General features: G+C 35.4%; 1 protein-coding gene across 1 annotated transcript; it reads right to left on the reverse strand.

Moving 5' to 3' along the window:
- Window positions 1-416: 416 nt before the first annotated feature.
- LOC121428829 (protein zer-1 homolog) lies at window positions 417-16,075 on the reverse strand. Its single transcript, XM_041625695.1, has 14 exons — window positions 15,951-16,075; window positions 14,412-15,160; window positions 13,714-13,863; window positions 12,816-13,239; window positions 11,427-11,570; window positions 9,914-9,972; window positions 8,691-8,753; window positions 7,903-8,170; window positions 7,137-7,227; window positions 6,677-6,747; window positions 5,509-5,618; window positions 3,576-3,761; window positions 1,197-1,294; window positions 417-663 (listed from the first exon to the last, which is right to left on the reverse strand). The coding sequence occupies exons 2-14, from the start codon at window positions 15,101-15,103 to the stop codon at window positions 524-526; spliced, it is 2,496 nt and encodes an 831-aa protein (XP_041481629.1). The 5' UTR covers window positions 15,104-15,160; window positions 15,951-16,075; the 3' UTR covers window positions 417-523.
- Between the last annotated feature and the right edge of the window lie 2,846 nt (window positions 16,076-18,921).

The following is an 18,921-nucleotide window of genomic DNA, read 5'->3' on the forward strand; positions in this document are numbered from 1 at the left end:
CGAGTGACTTTAGGAATGACTTGTGACTCCTTTCTTAGGGACTAAATCAACACCAATTGAAATCTTGTGTTATCATTTACCACAAGATCTGGATCACAAGTTACTCTAGCAACTTTACGAACAGCTTTATGAAAGATTCACCTGGTGGGTGTTTCATAAAGTTGTTCGTAAGGTAAGAGCAACTGGTAAACTTTTCTTATGTGTTTAACCATCACCAGTGAATATACCATTTACCACAAGAAAGTATCACCAGTCGTTCTTTTAAGTTGCTCTTAACTTACAAACAGCTTTATGTAACAGACCCCAAGGTCCCGCAAGGTCCCATAAAACAAAGGTTAGCTCCATCTTTACGATTGATTGTACACTGTAGTCTATGGATGAATCGCAGAAAAATGTTCTACGATCATTGCTTACGGGCGTCTTGTGTTACGAGCTCCTTCACATTCAAAATGCAACAATAGCGACCATATAACACGTCAGTTCACAAGTTCAGCATTGATTCCAAAACAAATTCAAATGGAGTCTAGTCTCTGTATTGCTGCGACAGTCTGATAGCAATCTGTGCAAAGTAGGTCACACGTGACCAAGTATCAGGTCTTGCAACGAGGTCTTCTAGCTTCTTCAGCCCGCCCTCGCTCACCAACAAACGAGAATACTTCTCTCCTGGGATAATGGAATGGAAATAAAGAGAAAGACATAACTCATTTTGTTTTGTTTTTTTAGGTTTTGGCACCAAAAGCTACAGAATACATCTATTGTATTAACCCCAATAATCCTGATGGAGGCATTATGCCCCCTTCCCCAACATTTTCCTGATAATTTTTTCAACCGCACTCCTTGCAGAATATTTTAGTCTCAAGTCTTGTGCAATAAAAACCAATTGGGGGAACCCAAATTTGATGAAAGAGAGAAACCCTCAAATAAGTTGATGTCCAGATGGAAGCGACTCAAAGGTCAGTAGTGATTAATTCACTTTCTCTTTGCAATTCTTGACAGTTTGATGAATATTACATGGATTTTGACTAGGAAAGCGATTTAGCACTCATCCTTATCTAGACTCACAGTCTATGGCACACTTACTGTGGCTTAACTATTTACATTCAATTCCACAAAATGTACTGTTACAAAGCAACTTCCTTTAGTGACTATGTATATTAACCAATCAATCTACAATATTAACAACCTGATATACTTACTTGAGACTGTACAGAGATTGGCCAGGGCCCATGTTGCCCACAGTTGAACTTGAGGAGTGTGATAGGTATTCAGTAATCTAAGAATTGGTTCAAATGACCTGGAAAACGATATAGGAAAACATGTCCACTGAGTAATATAGCCAGTCGTCCCAATAATATTATCAATATTACATGTATGTCTAGTAGCAGTATAATTATCATCATTATTTCAAAGACCCACACTCGGTAAGGAAATCGATGCACTAATGTGACATAAGGATGAGTGGAACCAGAATTTTGTGATAAATTATACAAGATTGTATGTGAACAATGTTTGAGGGGATATATTGTGATACTACAAATATCAGGGCTCCACACTAACCCATTTTTACTACTGGTCCAACCTATTCATGTCGGACCAGTAGTTTTTCAAATTTTTACTGGTCCGAACCTAAAATCTACTGGTCCCAAAAAGTAAAGAAAACATTAAAAAAAAGGTGCAAGTTTATTTTTCTAGCCTTTCGTGACCCCCCCCCCCCCCGGAAAACGAAGGAATGAAGGACAAAAAGAAAGCAAGACAGAAACGAAGAGAGTAAGAAAGAAAGAAAGAAGGAAAGAAGGAAGGAAAGGAGGAAGGAAGGAAAGTCAGAAAGAAAGGATGGAAGGAAAGAAGGAAGGAAGGAAAGAAGTAAGGAAAGTAAGAAAGAAAGGATGGAAGGAAGGAAGGAAGGAGGGAGGAAGGAAGGGAGGAAAGAAGGAAGGAAAGTAAGAAAGGATGGAAGGAAAGAAGGGAGGAAAGAAGGGAGGAAAGAAGGAAGGAAAGAAGGAAGGAAAGTAAGAAAGGATGGAAGGAAAGAAGGAAGGAAAGAAGGGAGGAAAGAAGGGAGGAAGGAAAGAAGGAAAGAAAGAAGGAAGGAAAGAAGGAAGGAAAGAAGGGAGGAAAGGAGGAAGGAAGGAAGGAAAGAAGGAAAGAAGGAAGGAAAGAAGGAAGGAAGGAAAGAAGGAAGGAAAGAAGGAAGGAAAGAAGGAAGGAAAGAAGGAAGGAAAGAAGGAAGGAAAGAAGGAAGGAAAGAAGGAAGGAAAGTAAGAAAGAAAGAAAGGAAAGAAGGAAGGAAAGAAGGAAGGAAAGAAGGGAGGAAAGGAGGAAGGAAGGAAAGAAAGAAGGAAAGAAGGAAGGAAAGAAGGAAGGAAAGAAGGAGGAAAGAAGGAAGGAAGGAAAAAAATAGAGAAAAAATAAATAAAAGAAAGATTGAAAAGAAAGAAGGAAAGAAAACAGGAAGAAAACAGAGGAAGAAAGCTAAAACTATTATCATAAATAATTTATGTTTCTTTTTTGGCTCAATTAAAATAGCTACGAAAGAAAGTCAGAAACCAAGTGTATCAACACACACATAAATGCATATGTGGGGCTAATATGTATTCAGACGATACCACCCGAAACCCGATCTGTTTGAACCAAACAGAAGTGAAAATTTACCCTTTTACTGCTTACAGATGACAGAGTTACTCCAATTTTTAGGAAATATGGACATTATAAGAGCCTTTCATGAGTATGAACCGTGAATTTTGACAGTTCTGTGAGAGATTTCTGCCAGAGTTTAGCCAGGCTTCGTTCGTGCGGCCAGTGGAGAATTCACCATGTGGATTGTGTGGCTGACTACATGTACACTGTATGCATGCTGTATAGTACTCTAGTAACACGTGCGATTCATTCTGTGTGTATTCTGTGTGTGAATGGCAGAATTTAACGGGGGGAAATGGTTTGCTGTGAATTTGACCATTTCTGGAAAAGTTATTGGCCCAACAATGGTTTTTATTACTGGTCATGTCGGACCCTTAAATCTTGCTATTTTTGGAAAAATTACTGGCCCGACAATGATATTTTTTACTGGTCATGTCGGACCAGTAAATCTTCCAATTTCTGAAAATCTACTGGCCCAACAGCGATTTTTACCGGTCTGGGACCGTCGGACCGCAGCTAGTGTCGAGCCCTGCAAATAACAAAGCCAAGTAGAACATAATAACGACAATAGCATCAACAATGAATTCTTATATAGCACAGATGTCAGTCATATATGACACTCCTGACACATCACAAATACTACCACAGCTTTAGCAAAGCTGCAAATTAAGGCACTAAAACATTTACAGGAATAAATTTTCACCGAGTACCATTTTACCTCACCAAGGCTGAGTGGGAGAATTGTAGATCAATGTCAAAGGACAGAAGTAGATTGAGTGCCTCACCAGAGAAAGCCATGCTGAAGCAAGGGAATAGCTGGGGTAGTCCTATGCAGCACTTAGAAACACTGTCCTAAATATTGCACAAATTATTATAACCAACCCCACTACACCACAACGGCTTCTCAGATCATTCATCAATGATCTAGTTACACTGACCTGTAGTTAATGTTCCTCTGTTCGTCAAGCTGCCAAGATTCAATAGCATCAGCCATCTTATTCAAGACCTCATCCCGACGGGTACTAGCCTTCCATACATCCTCACCATCAGACGCCATGTGAGCGAGGGCGCCAGCCGCGTTGTAACTCACCTCAATACCATCAGTTCTATCCTGGAGGAGAGATCTGCACATTCCAATGACAGAAATTTAAGAAAAGCATTTACAAAGAGCTATTGTTACCATGGTCTTTAAAAATAAAGTTAAATTGTTACAATATTATTTTCAGCCTGTATTCTCTGATATCATGGTATTTCTAAAATACAACTCATGTTTATATCACTTAAAGGTCAAGTCCACCTCAGAAAAATGTTGATTTGAATCAATAGAGAAAAATCAGACAAGCACAATGCTGAAAATTTCATCAAAATCGGATGTAAAATAAGAAAGTTATGACATTACAGTTTCATGACATTAAGTTTCGCTTATGTTTCACAAAATAGTTTTATGAACGAGCCAGTTACATCCAAATGAGAGAGTCGATGGTGTCTTTCACTCAATATTTTTTTTGTTTTTTATTGTTTGAATGATACAATATTTCAATTTTTACAAATGTGATGATTAGGACCTCCTTGCCTGAAGCACAAAATGTTAAAATAATGGAATTCCATGTGTTCAGGGAGGAATTAAACTTCATTTCACATGACAATGACGAGAAAATAAAAATATTTCATATTTCATATAATAAAATACAAAAGAAATAGTGAGTGATGTCATCAACTCTCTCATTTGGATGTAACTGGCTCGTTCATATAACTATTTTGTTGAAAATAAGCGAAACTTTAAAATGCCATAACTTTCTTATTTTACATCCGATTTTGATGAAATTTTCAGTGTTATGCTTGTTGAATTTTTTTCTTTTTATTCAAATCAAGTTTTTGTTGGGGTGGACTTGTCCTTTAAATTTCAGGTAGCATAATGGTATTTTGAAACTAGGACTCATGTGTTAATATAATTTTCAGGTGTAAAAGGGGCATTTCTAAACTGCAAACCATATATTTATAACATTTTTCACAAATAAGAATATTTTTCAAATCTTTGAATGTTAACCGCTCACTTTCACTGCAGCCACAATCACAAAAACAGTAGTTTGACAAAAAAAAAACAGTGAGTTATTCATAAGCAGTAAACTGAGACAAACTAATGACTAATTAAGAGATAACTATGAATCTTAAAGGACAAGTCCACCCCAACAGAAATTGATTTTAATAAAAAGAGAAAAATTCAACAAGCATAACACTGAAAATTTCATCTAAATTGGATGTAAAATAAGAAAGTTATGGCATTTTAAAGTTTCGCTTATTTTCAACAAAATGTTTATATGAACGAGCAAGTTACATCCAAATGAGAGAGTTGATGACATCACTCACTCACTATTTCTTTTGTAATTCATTATATGATATATGAAATATTTTTATTTTCTCATCATTGTCATGTGAAATGAAGTTTCATTCCTCACTGAACACATGGAATTCCATTATTTTAACATTTTGTGCTTCAGGCAAGGAGGTCCTGATCGTCAAATTCGTAAAAATTGAAATATTGTCTAATTCAAACAATAAAAAACAAAAGAAATAGTGAGTGAATTACATCATCGACTCTCTCATTTGGATGTAACTGGCTCGTTCATATAACTATTTTGTTAAAAATAAGTGAAACTTTGAAATGTCATAACTTTCTTATTTTACATCCGATTTTGATGAAATTTTCAGCATTGTGCTTGTCTGATTTTTCTCTATTGATTCAAATCAACATTGTTCTGGGGTGGACTTGACCTTTAATTTTTTAAATATTAATGTTGACAATGATCAAATAGCAGCTAAAAATGCACATTTGTGCATCACTACACACAACATATAATATGAAAGACTTACGCGAATACAGGTACATGAGGAATGAGTTGCGGTCTCAGTGCTTTGACCTCTGCCACATTACCCATAAGCCCCATCATGTTTCGGAGTAGCTCTGGTCTTGACCGGAAAGTCTATAATACAGGAATCAAATATTTGAATGTTTCGATTATAAACTGAAATTTAAGATTCACCAACACAGTTCAAACTTTACTGATGTCATCAATCTGCAGATGCCAATTTGAAAGACATTTTCAATTTTCTTTTTTTTTGGGGGGGGGCCTGGTATTATCATGAAAGGTGATCCTAAAGTAAGAAACAAACTATGATTAAAATAACCCAGATTAATTATGATTCTTACTAGAAAAAAAAATAAAGTGACTAATTTTAGGAAATCTAAATAAAGTATTCTTTGGTTGAATTTTAGACATGGATGAATGGTCATAAATCCAAGGTTATTGAGAATACCAATTCGCAATCCTAATTCAAATATAAAAAACATGACTGTTTACCAAAAACTGTACTGAAGTAAGCATTAATAAGCGCATGCAACAAATATACGTAATCAATGAAAAATGTATTTTGATCAGATTCTTTGCAACATATGAGTAAACCAAGCAGCCCATGCTCTCAAAATCTTTAGAAATATAACCTCACGCAACATCAATAAACTTCAGTATGCTCAGAATACAGCTGCCAGGGTTTTAACTGGTGCTTCAAAATATGAACACATTTCACCAATTCTCCAGAAGTTACATTAGTTGCCAATCCGGAAGCATATAGAACTTAAAATATTTCTTCTCACTTTGAAAGTGTTAAATTGTATGGCACCAAAATATCTACAAGACCTTGTCATGCCTTACACACCAGCTCGTAGCCTAAGATCATCACACCAGCAACTTCTTAAGACTCCCAAAACGAGTGTAGCATATAGTGTGCGAGCTTTCTCTGCCTCAGCACCTTCTCTCTGGAATAATTTGCCATTGAATCTAAGAATTATATCATCACTGGAGACCTTCAAATCTAAACTGAAGTCTTATCTTTTCTAACAGTATTAGTTATTGGCACTTTGACACTCATCCAAACTTTCTCATTCTTTTGTTTCTTGAGCTAGATAGCATGGCGCTATATAAATGCCTATTATCATCATTATTATTATATTAAACCAGTCAATGAAATAATTTATGCTTACTTCTTTACATCTGAGGAAGAGTTGCATGCCATCACCATGTAGAAAGAGTTCACAGTTGTGTGCGGTTTCATCTGAAAAGCATCAAATGAAAAATGAAATAAAATGAATTATAACAATAAAATAAAAAATAATAACAATGAAAAAATAAATGAAATAAAATAAATCACAACAACAATGAAATGAATAAATCAGTAGAATAGTTCATACTACATCGGGATGTACGTCAATAGAAAGGGTTTCTTATTGGGTTTTCATGTTGTTACCATGGCAACACATTTTAATATGTCCTACAAGTATTCACCCAAAGACTAACGAGTGTGCCAAGTAAGGGAGTAAACTGAATCACATGATTAGCTAAGGACCAACTGACACCCCAAATGTTCACTGATTCTTGCAGACTTCCTTCACACTTTGTTTGCCAAGGGTAAAACAAGGTTTATTTGTATAAATTTTTACAAACCTGTTACATTCCATAGAGTACTCCATGCTGTCTCCATTACTTCATCACATATCTTACGATCCAAACGATCTTTGATCAGCTTCAACATACACTGAGAAAAAAATAGATACAGTTATGTGTCATCAATATCAAGTTGTTTATGTTTTGGATGACGGACGCTCTTATGAGGGATTACAACACAGAATAGTCCTCAGATGTTACAAAATTACCACATTGCAGGGACATGTAGGAAAATATTTATATTTTGTAAATCATTACCATGACTTACTAACTCATTTCCTCAATTTTTTTAATCGTCCTCAAAACTTATCACTCATTCTCCCCACTTACTTGTTCCCTGGGCTTAACAGCAGATTAAAAACCAACAGAGCAAGGCAGTGAGTCAACGGAATGACATATTATACCATGGCAATGGATAAAAGGAAAAAAATATTCTTTGTCACATTAGTGTCTCAGCACATTTAAACTTATTATCAAGAATCAACAATTTATAATTGCTTTTGTAAAATAATCTTTTCTAATTTTCCAACTAGCTGTTGAATGAAGGAATTCAAATTACAAAATCTTTTTTTTTTAAAATAAATTCTTAACATCGGAATCATTATATCAACATTCATTCAATCTAAAATTAAAGGGGATCAATTCGATCCATAAAATTAACAGCAAAAATCTGTTCTGACATTTTGTGTGATGTCCAGAATTTAAGATCAATCACAATTGTTTTCCTATATCAAAGATTAGAATCTAAACTTCCACAGGAACTCACTGTGATGATGCCCAATTTGCCGACCAATAGCTTCTGTCTGCCTTCGACATGACAGACAATGGAATTGCACATGTGAACATAAACTCGTTGAAGGAGGCCCTCTCTGTCCTCGGTCAGTGCCAGTTTAACAAGGTTCTTGACAACACGTTCAAACTGGAACTGAAAGTCTTCAGGGATGGAGAAATTGAAGAGTGTCAAGCCACAGTTCCGTAGGAGAGTCACGCTATCTACCACCTCTATGGCATCTAGAAGACAGCTGATTACCGCTCTGAATAATATAGTAAACACATTATCATCATTATCATTACTATCATTATCATCATCATCCACATAAATAACATTTTCATTATCATCATCATCTTCATTATCATCATCATCTTCATCATCATCACCATCACCATCAACATCATCATCTTCATCTTCATCATCATCATCAACAACATTGTAAACCTAAGACTGTAGTGGATCAACGTTAGAGAAAACAATGGCTTTATTCTGTTAGAAAAGAGGGCAGATGATTGAAGGGCTGACACAATTCTATGTGGGGGTATTTTGAACAATTGGAGAGAATAATTGCCAATATCATTTGATTTAATATAATTCATTATTATTACAATCATTAGCATTTAATATTTTCATGAAAGTGGCAAAGTGTTGCATCCAAAATAAGCAGTACTATATACAGGATGATTGCATCCAATAACAACATCAACTCATGAATTGTTCTCTCTTAGCTTAAAATCTGACAAATGTTGACTCAAGTTTAACTAATAAAAGTATCAACTTACTGTCTCCATGTTTTTGTGAGATGTTTCTTGTAATTTCCTCTTGTGAGATGAAATAATGATGCACTGAAATCAAACAGATCAGAGAAAAATAACACATAAAAAAATACCAAATAATAGATGGTCTAATATTCCATTGGTCTAGACGTAATTTAGTCTAAAGCCAAGATGGTCTCATACTCAATTGGTCTAAATGTCATTTAGTCTAAAGCCAAGATGGTCTAATTTTCACTTTGTCTACTTGCTTTCGCACTTTGTCACTTGATTATTTGTTTAATAAAAAGTTTATCTAATCATATAGACCAAGTAGCATTTGACAAAGTGTATATTAGACATAATGGCTCATACTCGGGGATTAATTAAAACTCAGGTTTTAAGTTTTGGTTTAACTATGGAAAGCCAGTTGTTACATAAATCTATAACAGTAGAGGTTCAATGTATCAGCTCATTTGACTTCAAAAACATTATTAACTGCCTGGGAAGGATAAGTATGACAGTCTGCACCATTTAAGAATTAGTAAAGAGCAGTTAACATGAGAAGCATTCACTATAAACAAAGCTTTGAAATATTTGGCTTTCCATAATTTTAGCACAGAGTTAGACTATGGTCTAAGCTGAACCCGACTTCAGAATACAGGCTAATGGTAAAGCTTAACTGGAAATTAGACAAATGGTACAGCATCAATTAGACCAAATGCTTAGTAGAATGGTTGTCTACTAATAAGGATAATTACATCATGTGAGATGAGACCAAATGGAAATTAGACAAAGTGGTTGTAGCACAGGGATGTCACTTAGAATTGCTTACGGTGAAAAGTTTGAAAATCACCTCGAATGAGGCATTTCTCACACAAGCGTTTTCTATGGCTGAAAAAAAAGAGCTGATAAATTCAGACTTTAGTATGAAAAGTCACATCCCAGGGTCCCATCTTACAAAGAGTTATGATTAATCCAATCAATCGTAACTCTATTGAAATTCATCAGTTTCATAATTTTTTTCTACAGGAAATTTGCAAAATGTTCTATGTAAACAAAGGAAAACACACCAATTTGTCAAGAAATCAGTGACTTTATAGATATACATTCATATCAAGAAAATTTCTTGAATAAACATGCATTTCCTATGTTGACTTTGCTGGCTTTCCATAGTTGCGATTGATCGGATCAATATCAACTTTTTGTAAGATGGGCCCCTGTTGTTGACCAAACTGAAATAGTTTACATACCTTCCTGATATTTGTATTTGGCTATCACTGGGATACCTCTTCATAGCATTTATTATACCCTAGACATGAAAACAAAAGCAAACAATTCATAATAATGATAATAAAAGCTGGATTCATAAAGCGTGTTTTGCTTGAGGACACAAAGCGCCGCTCTTACTACCCCAAGCTTTAGCTGCACTGCCAATACAATTGCTCAAGCATTCAAGGAATTTCTTCCTACTGAGTACTGATTCATCTCACCTGGGTTGAGTGCAGCACAATGTGGGTAAATTTCTTGCTGAAGGAAAACATGTCACAGCTGGGAATCAAACCCATGTCTCTCAGATTGACCATTATGAGATGTCAACAGAATTATTTTTAGAATCAAAATGTGTTTAATTCTCTTATGGAGCAGGCTTACTTTCAGATTGTAACCCTTAAAATTAGAAAATAACATTTGAAAATGATCAAACCCTGATGAGATTATATGGCCAAGACCTAAGTATTTTGAATTCAAGTAATGTGAATTCATTATGACCATCCACCCAAAAACCAACAATAAGTTGCCAAAATCAATTTTGAGATTTTTTTTTAGTTTGAAAAATCCTAAGCTTATAGTGATATCAACAATACGTCACTCAAATACTTGATGGAATGCAGAGAAAACGAAGTGAGAGCTTCAGAATACAAGGAGAAAACAATATTTGAAGTCTTTGTTCTCTCAGGCATCAGATGTGCACACTGTGTATTTTTAATGAAACTTCCAAGCAGTCCGCACAAAATTGTGTCAAAGAAACTCTTGTATCTTGTTTTCTATTCAACTTTACAACTCGAAATGTTTACAGTATAAAGATGAAGAATTACTCCTTCAGACAAGCAAAGCATTGAAGTTTGGCTTTTTGAAGCAAGTTTACTATTTTGGCTATTAACAAAGAACCTATTGTGGGGGTTTAGGGTGGTTGGTCACATTTATTCAAGACATACATACTACGATGATCTATTAATGAATGAATTTTATATCTTGATTTTGTTTTAAGCAAAGAGACTTGATTGGATTAGAACAATGTGAAATATAAGTATAAAATATACAACATTAATTTCCAAAATTAACTTCAAGAAACAAAATAATTCATGAATGTATGGAACAGAAATGATTGATCAGAAGCAGCAATATCAAGTTTGAACAAAAAAATGACAAAGAAAAAATATTTCAAAAATATTTTTCTTAGTAATTTGATGACTGATCTCTTTAGCTATTCTCATTTTGCCATATTTTTCCTACCTCTGTTATCAAACATGTAGGCTATTATGTTTATACATGTATATGACTAGTCTGCCCTACTTTTACACAAGGAAGCAAGTAACTGAAGTGTTATTTCCTGGAAAATAACAAAATGTCTCTGTCATTTACATCCATGCATATATTATGGCTGACCAGCCATGAATGATGAAACTTGACTAGGAAGAAGAATAAACTTAATTTCTACTTTTATGTCACTTGCTTCCTTTTGTCGAAGCAGAGCAGAATTATTACCTGTACAGCTCTCAGAGGCGATTGGCAATTGATAACTCTGAGAATATCAAAATAGGCGTTAAGTCCTTTCAGCAGGAAACCTCTCCTTTCAAGATACATCTCTATGGTGACTAGGATCTGATCTTCATTAGCAACACCAGCAACCTGATAAAAACAAGAAGGAAAATGCTTCAATAGCGCTAAAAGTATTATTGCTTCACATGTTGGCGAGGTGAAGAGGTTTGAGAATGCACTATGGGGATTATCCTGGAAAAGGGCTCCTTTGTAATATTTCAGTAAAAGTTCTTCATAAACCGTTTTCCCCAGAACTTTTACCAAAGATAACTAAAAAAACCTTTTAGGTACTACTTTATCCACAAGGTTATTCTTCTTATTCTTTCCTTGGTTGGCAACCAGTCAGGATTGACAATTTTTGCCACAGCTTTTGTTCATTTTCAATAGCTTATTATTTTTTTTTCCTTTTCCATTCCTTTTTTCTTTCTTCTCTCTCTTTTTTTTTCTTTTTCCTTCCTTTTCTTTTCTTTTCTTTTTCTTTTTTTTATATTTTTTCTTATTCCTTCCTTTTCTTTTATTTTCTTTTTCTCTTTCCCCTTCTTTTGTCCTTTTCTTTTCTTGTTATCTTTCTTTTCTTTGGTTTTCTTTTCTTCTTTTATCCTTATTTTCCCTCTTATTTTTGTATTTTCTATTCTTTTTTTAATTTCTCTTCACTTTTTTCTTTTTATTGCTTTTTTACTTTTTCTATTTTGTATGTGTTCTGTTTTTTGCAGCATGTGTGATTTTCTTCTGCTACAGGAAGCTGCAACAGAGAAAACAAAAGTAAACTGGATTTGTGGCCTAATAAAACTTCAGGTTTCGGGACACCGAAAACTAAAGTATGGGATAAAAGTGCAAAAACAAAACAAAAACAAAACTTGAAAACAAAACCAAACAAACCAACAAATAAACAACAAAACTTCTCTCTTTGTCCTTATCTCCTTCACAAACCTGTTCACCTAGTCTTACCAACATGCAAAACTTCAAAGCTTCACTATTGTCTTTAATGAATCCATTTCACGACTATCAATGGATATTTGATGCCAGTAGTGCAGTGTCAGAGCATGCTATGTTCCATGGATTATTTGAAATGACCAATGTTTATAGAACACCGGTATCTGTATTCTCCTGTATGGGATTAACATTCTAGAATATAAATTTCCCCCCAGAAGTGCAATTATTGGAGAGTAATAACGTCTGAGAATTATTCAACATGAATTCAGGGGAAAACTTGTCTGAATGAAATGCCACTTTATGCCCTCGAACAGTGATTTAGTTCTAATAATTGCATTGTCATTTTTTTAGTTTGTACTAATTACCTCAGGTTACCTGACAATGAAATTTATCTTTATTCACCTTGATAGCTGGTATATGTTCCGCTTCACACTCATCCATTCCAACAAGTCCTAGAAAATGAAGCTTATGTCTTAATCCTTTCAGTCCATCAATACTACTAATAATGTCCTCCTCCTCCTCCTCCTCGTTAGTTTTCCTACCCTCCATCCTACTAATCCCAACGTTCACATCACCATCGTGGTCGTCGACGTCCATTGGTTTCTCAGCCTGATCAGGCCTACTGTCTGCTACATCCCTTCCAGCTGCACCACTAGCACCACCATTAGCATCATCCTCCTCCTCTTCATACTCGGAGTCCAGCTCCTCCGCTCTGTCTTCCAATGACGATGATGACGATGAATCATCCTCATCGTCCACTATTATTCCTTGAGCAAGATCTTGAAGTTCTACTTGATTTCCATTATCGACCATTCTTGCATCTCCACTATTAAAAAAAAAGCTGCATCAGTAAACATGTGATAAACCTTCACTTTCTCTCCAATGCATGAATTTATTACTTCATAATTTTCTATTTTTAGCCTTCAAGCTTCACTTAATTTAATTCTAATAAATATTTATATTCTATTTCAATTCTATCATATATTTTTCATTATAACAATGTAATTTATTTCACATAATTATCTTATTCCAAAGGGAGAAAAATCAATGTACATTTGTTTTGAAACCTGTTTTAAAGCTTGTAGGAATACAAAAGTGCCTACTGACCAAGTAGAATAGAAGAGCCATTAGCTTTGTGGTCAAAACATTTTGAATTTAAATATCACTTAGAAAAATGTCCACACAAAATGTTCATAACTAGACCATAGAGTACGTACTCCATTTGACGTAACAGACACATTCAAGACATGAAAATATCAAATATAACATCATTACAACAGTTTGTTGTAATATTACTTACTCATTGTTTTCATTTCTTGTGTGATTTGTAATGTCGTTACCAGAAAGGTCAAGAGAGAGAAGCGAAGAGAGACTTTTCACAAGGCACTTTAACATGGCCGTTGTCAGAGGAAGCTTGTAACCCTCATTGTTGACAGAAATATCCAAATGCCTAGAAATAATAGGAATTTTTGAGCGAAAGGTTTTAGATTCTTTTCATTTGTCTGAAATACATTGATTAAAAAGATAATAAAAAGGGAAATTCATAAGTCTAAAATAAAATTAAAATCTGAAGAAAAAAATACTGCTGTTTTAATTATTACAGTACAAATACTCATGTTTAAGACTCAAACATAATGCCCAATAAAGTAGGTAGACATGTATGTATCTATCATGCTATTATTTCTATGAACTCAACCAACATATCAGACAGAGAGTTGGTAAGAAAAATGTAGAAATTTTCTTAAGATATATACTTCTGCACAACTTTATTTTTTTGTTGTTGACTTACACACACATCCCTAATGATGCATTATGCACCTTCTTGCTTCCAAGAGCTCTATTTTATTCAAACTTCATACCTTTCTTAATGCTACATGTATAGGAACATAAATCTGCTGTGTTGCTCTAAAAAGTTTTTAAAGCCATTTGAGCGCTGCATAACAGCAGAATACTAATGAAACTAAAAGGAAATTGTCTTTTGAACATGAGGTGTATTACCTGAGTTGTGGTAAGGTACATACATACTCCAAACTGCTCTTAACAAGAACGCAATCATGAAGCACTAAAGACCTAAGCTGATGCCTGACAGGATCAAGGAAAGAAAGATTTCCATTCTTCACCACCTTTGAGACATCCAATACAGTCAGGTTCCTTAGCTCTTGGACAAGACAATGCAGTTGTACCCCACTCAAGTCTGTATACCCAATGTTCAGAATCCGTAAATTCTTCAAAGGAAAGTCAAATAACGGAAGTCCGTACTTCTCCAGGGCATCTCTACACCTGTGGAGGTTCAATAGCTGAAGGGATGTGAACTTGAGCAAGGACGGCAAGCAGTCTTTACTAAGATTCTCACATTCCGAGATGTCTAACTCGATAAGTTTGTGGCTGGACAGCTTCTCCAGGCTTTCATCAGAAAGGGCTGTCCGACTTAGATTGATTTTTTTAAGCTGGACTCTGTTCCTGTCACACAGAGCTTGTAGTTTGCTATCATCCAGGGTGCCTCTCCTTGCCAGAGAGTTGATAATCCTATCGCTGATAACGCTGGGGAGGTATGCATCCTCACGAAGGGAAACAACCTTTCCATTGGTGTCCACCACACAAACAGTTCTTAGATCATTCAGTGTGTATTCTATCATCAACTCCTGTAGAGTTGGAGGACTTGGGTCCCCCGTTCCTGCCCCCAAAGCCATGGCTTGATTCTACAAAATTGAGTAGAAAATATACCTCATGAGCTAGAGATCACCTCACTGTAGAACGAAAAAAAAAGAAATAGAATATATAATTTTTTTAGAACACCAAATTTACCTGTTAACAATAAAAGCAACACTTAAGGCCCATATTCCCAACTCTGGTTTAACTCAAACTAAGCCCTAAGGCCTATGTTTCAGTTTGAGTAAGGAAAACCATTTGCAACAAAAATCTACTCTAGCAATTGATTAAATCATCATGATTTCATTTGACAATCAAATAAATCATAGATGATTGAGAATAATTACTCAAATTTGTTAACTATTTCAGCATGAAGAAAGGCCATAGAATTAAAACACGATATAGGAAAAAGACAAATTCAGATGGTTGGTTTCCTAATATTCCACTTCCATTCACAATCACACTATTCAGACTCGGTTTCACTCTCACAACACTACTCTCAGAATCATCAGACAAGCCAAAATATCACAATAAAACCTACATTTATTCATTCACGAATATCAAGGAAGAAAATTCAAGAATAGTCAAGTAAATTACTCAAGATATAGTCAAGCCAGATTAGTTTACATGACGGCACACAATGCATGTGCCATGGCCATGCCAAGCTCTAGAGGTATAGCTCCCGTGATATTCGAACTACGGAATCACGGGGTCATGATATCTCAATTGGTTTTGTGTCTATAAGAATCGCACACACCCACAAAGCAAAAGTTTGGTTCTAGGACTTTGTGTTGAAAGTCGTAAGAGATGTGAGATTGCATTCATTACACATGACAAAACTGTAAGTTTTCCTCCTAAAATTACATAAGCATTTACCGAATACAGTACCTTAATTGCAATAAGCAGTATCGTCCACAATGAATGAAATTCCCACGAATAACCCGTCAATTTCCACGTAATTCGCCAATCACGTCATCACGTCAGCTGTGGGGCTATGACTAAAGTGCAAAACATTAATGGGATTTCCCAATAAAGTGAACCTATACCTTAATCGATATGGGTCGAGAAAATTCCCTGAGAACATTTTTATAAAGATGTTTCCTGGGATGTTTCTTGATGGAAGCCCCGTTGGTAGCCCCAATAATAGGGGGAATGAAAGGAAAGGGGGAAGAAAAATAAGGGGAAGAATTGACAACAAAAAAGTAAAAAGAAAAATGATTAAAGAAAAAATATTAAGAAAGAAAAAAAGAAAGAAAGAAAGATCTCTTAAAAGGAAATGAATGAAGATAAAAAAATAGAGATAGATATGATATAGATAGATAGATAGATAGATAGGTAGATAATTTTTTTCCTGCATCCCTCAAAATATCAAAATTCAGCTGGACCTCCCATGAATGTATTGTGGTCCCCCTAAAATTTAGCTTGATAACCTTTTTTTTTCATTTTGCTATTTTGGTGGTCCATCATAAAATTTTGGTTGATAACTATTTTGTTTACCTGTCTCCATATCCAAAATTTCAGGTGCACCGGGTACAGATGCGGGCGCGAAGCCGATCGAAAAAAAAGAAGAGATTTCGGACTCAAAACGGGACACTTAATTAATGTTTTGTGAATCATGAAAAGGATGGTTAATTTTTTCATCTTCCAACATAACATTAATAATGCGAGTGCGGAATGCGGGCAGAAAATTTTTGATATTCTCATCTGAAACTGGATAATATTCAAGCCAGTGGCGTAGCTACGGGGGCCTGGGGTTTTGGTGTGCCCCCCAGGTGCCCCCCCCCCCAGAAAAAAATCTTGGCAGAGCAAAAAAAAAGAAAAGAAAAATGGAGAAAGAAGAAAGAAAAAAGAAAAAGGAAAAGAAGAACTTCGAAAGACAGAAGAAAAAAGAAGAGGAAAATAAGGGGAGAAAGGCAAGTGAATGAAATAATGTGAGGGGAAGACTTGCAATAAAAAAAATCTTTTCATGTTGCTATATAACATTTTTGCTGGCGCTTCGCGCCATAATCGCCTGTTCGATGGGATTCATATCTTGCTCAATAGGCTGATGTGGAGCAAGTTTTGAAGTCAATATGCAAAACATATTTTTGCTCGGACATCGAGCTTTCATTTTTTTTTTCATTTACAAATTTAAGTGCTCTGTAAAATGTCTGTTTTATGGTCTACATATCAGCATTTTAAGCTCACGCTGCGTGGTCACATTGTTTGATTTGCCAAGTTCATATTGTCTACGTGTATTCCATAATGTTCCACTAAACAAATGTATTCAGAATGCCCAGATTTTAGGTCTAAATATAAAACATGCGCGATAGCGTGCATGTAAAATGTACTTCCAGTTTTACATCAGAATATAAATAATTGTCTGTTCACGCTTCTCGATCGCATTATTAATGATACCCAAAGTTGACTATATCCTATTTATGACTTACAAAATATGAATAGGGTGTCCCGCTTTTAGGTCTAAAAACTCATCTCGCGCTTCGCGCTCGCATCAATTGTTTAGTTACATACCTATCCCATTAATTAATACAAAAAGTGCTTAGAATGACCTTTTTTTTTTGCTCGGAATGTCAAAAAATTTGCTCGCGCTTCGCGCTCGCATTATTGAAATATATACCATCTTCGTGGGTAACTGTAAGCAGTCCTTAACAGGTCCCTTTTCGACAATGCTAGAACAGTTGATAAAAATTTCTGTTCGCGCTTGGGGGTACATACGAATCTTGTCCAGGATCACACATAACATTGCCCAGAAAATTAAATTTCAGGAAAAAATACATTAAAGTAAAAAAAAAATCGCTCGCCCTTCGCGATCGCACTTTTTATAATGAGATTATTTTATGTTTATGTTGTTTTATAAGAATAAAACGAACAAGTGGCTGATATAATTTCGGGCCCCGTCCCCTATTGGCGAAAGTCGGATCCGCCCTTGTGGACACATCCGGAAAAATGGCCGGTTCCCCCCCCCCCCTGAAAAAGCAAGGACCCCCCAGTGCCCCCCCCCCCCGGGAAAAAAATCCTAGCTACGCCACTGATTCAAGCATGTTTTAAATAAAAACAAAAACAAGCTGCGTATCTCAATGTGTGCACATGTTTTAGATTTAGACCAAGAATCTGGGCACTCTTAAGTTTTTTTATCTTTAAAATCAATAATGCGAACTCGAAGTGCGAGCTGAAATTATTTTTTTTCCGATCGGAAAAGGGGTCAATTAAAGTTCTATTTCAAGCAATGTGGAGGAATTTTGTGAATGTGAGCGAGGAAGCGCAAACCGATATTTTGACACAGGACCGAGACATTCTAAGGACATTAAATTAGGCCCTACCAAAGGACATGATGACCATCTTCCTATTCTATATAACCGCGAGATGAAACTTATCGATTTTCCATTCTGAAAAAGGAGACAATTCAGTGATTAGAATAATTAATTCATGAAAATGTTGAAGCCTATAATGAGTGCGCGGAATTTGTTAAATCCTGAAAACTTGACATATCAAGGACTTTTATAATTATGAATATGAGACATGGGCAAAGCGCTATCCGAATTTTTTGATAAACTGTCATGAAATTACAGAGGTAAATACGAGCGCGCTGCTCTATTTATGATGGTACGTTGCAATCATACTTGAAAAGGGCTATCTTTAAAACTTTATTATGGCATAGTTGCAAATCGAATAATGCAAGCGCGCGGTGCGAGGGAAAATGTTGCTATTCAGACAATATCCTCATTTTCCACTCGCACTGATAAAACGGACAGAGCACTTTTTAAAAATGAATTTGTTATTCAAACCAAATAGTGAAAGCTCGATGTCCGAACTGAAATATGCTTTGTATATTGACTTATAAATTTCATAAAGTGTCATA

The sequence above is a fragment of the Lytechinus variegatus genome, chromosome 15, assembly GCF_018143015.1.
Source record: "Lytechinus variegatus isolate NC3 chromosome 15, Lvar_3.0, whole genome shotgun sequence".
Lineage (NCBI taxonomy): Eukaryota > Metazoa > Echinodermata > Echinoidea > Temnopleuroida > Toxopneustidae > Lytechinus > Lytechinus variegatus.

Coding starts and splice junctions, on each gene's coding strand:
- LOC121428829 (XM_041625695.1), bottom strand. CDS start 15,103: ATGGCTTTGGGGGCAGGAACGGGGGACCCAAGTCCTCCAACTCTACAG. Junction 9,973..11,426: donor CGCCTCTGAGAGCTGTACAG/GTAATAATTCTG, acceptor TTTCATGTCTAG/GGTATAATAAATGCTATGAA. Junction 1,295..3,575: donor CAGAGGAACATTAACTACAG/GTCAGTGTAACT, acceptor ATCGTTTTCCAG/GTCATTTGAACCAATTCTTA.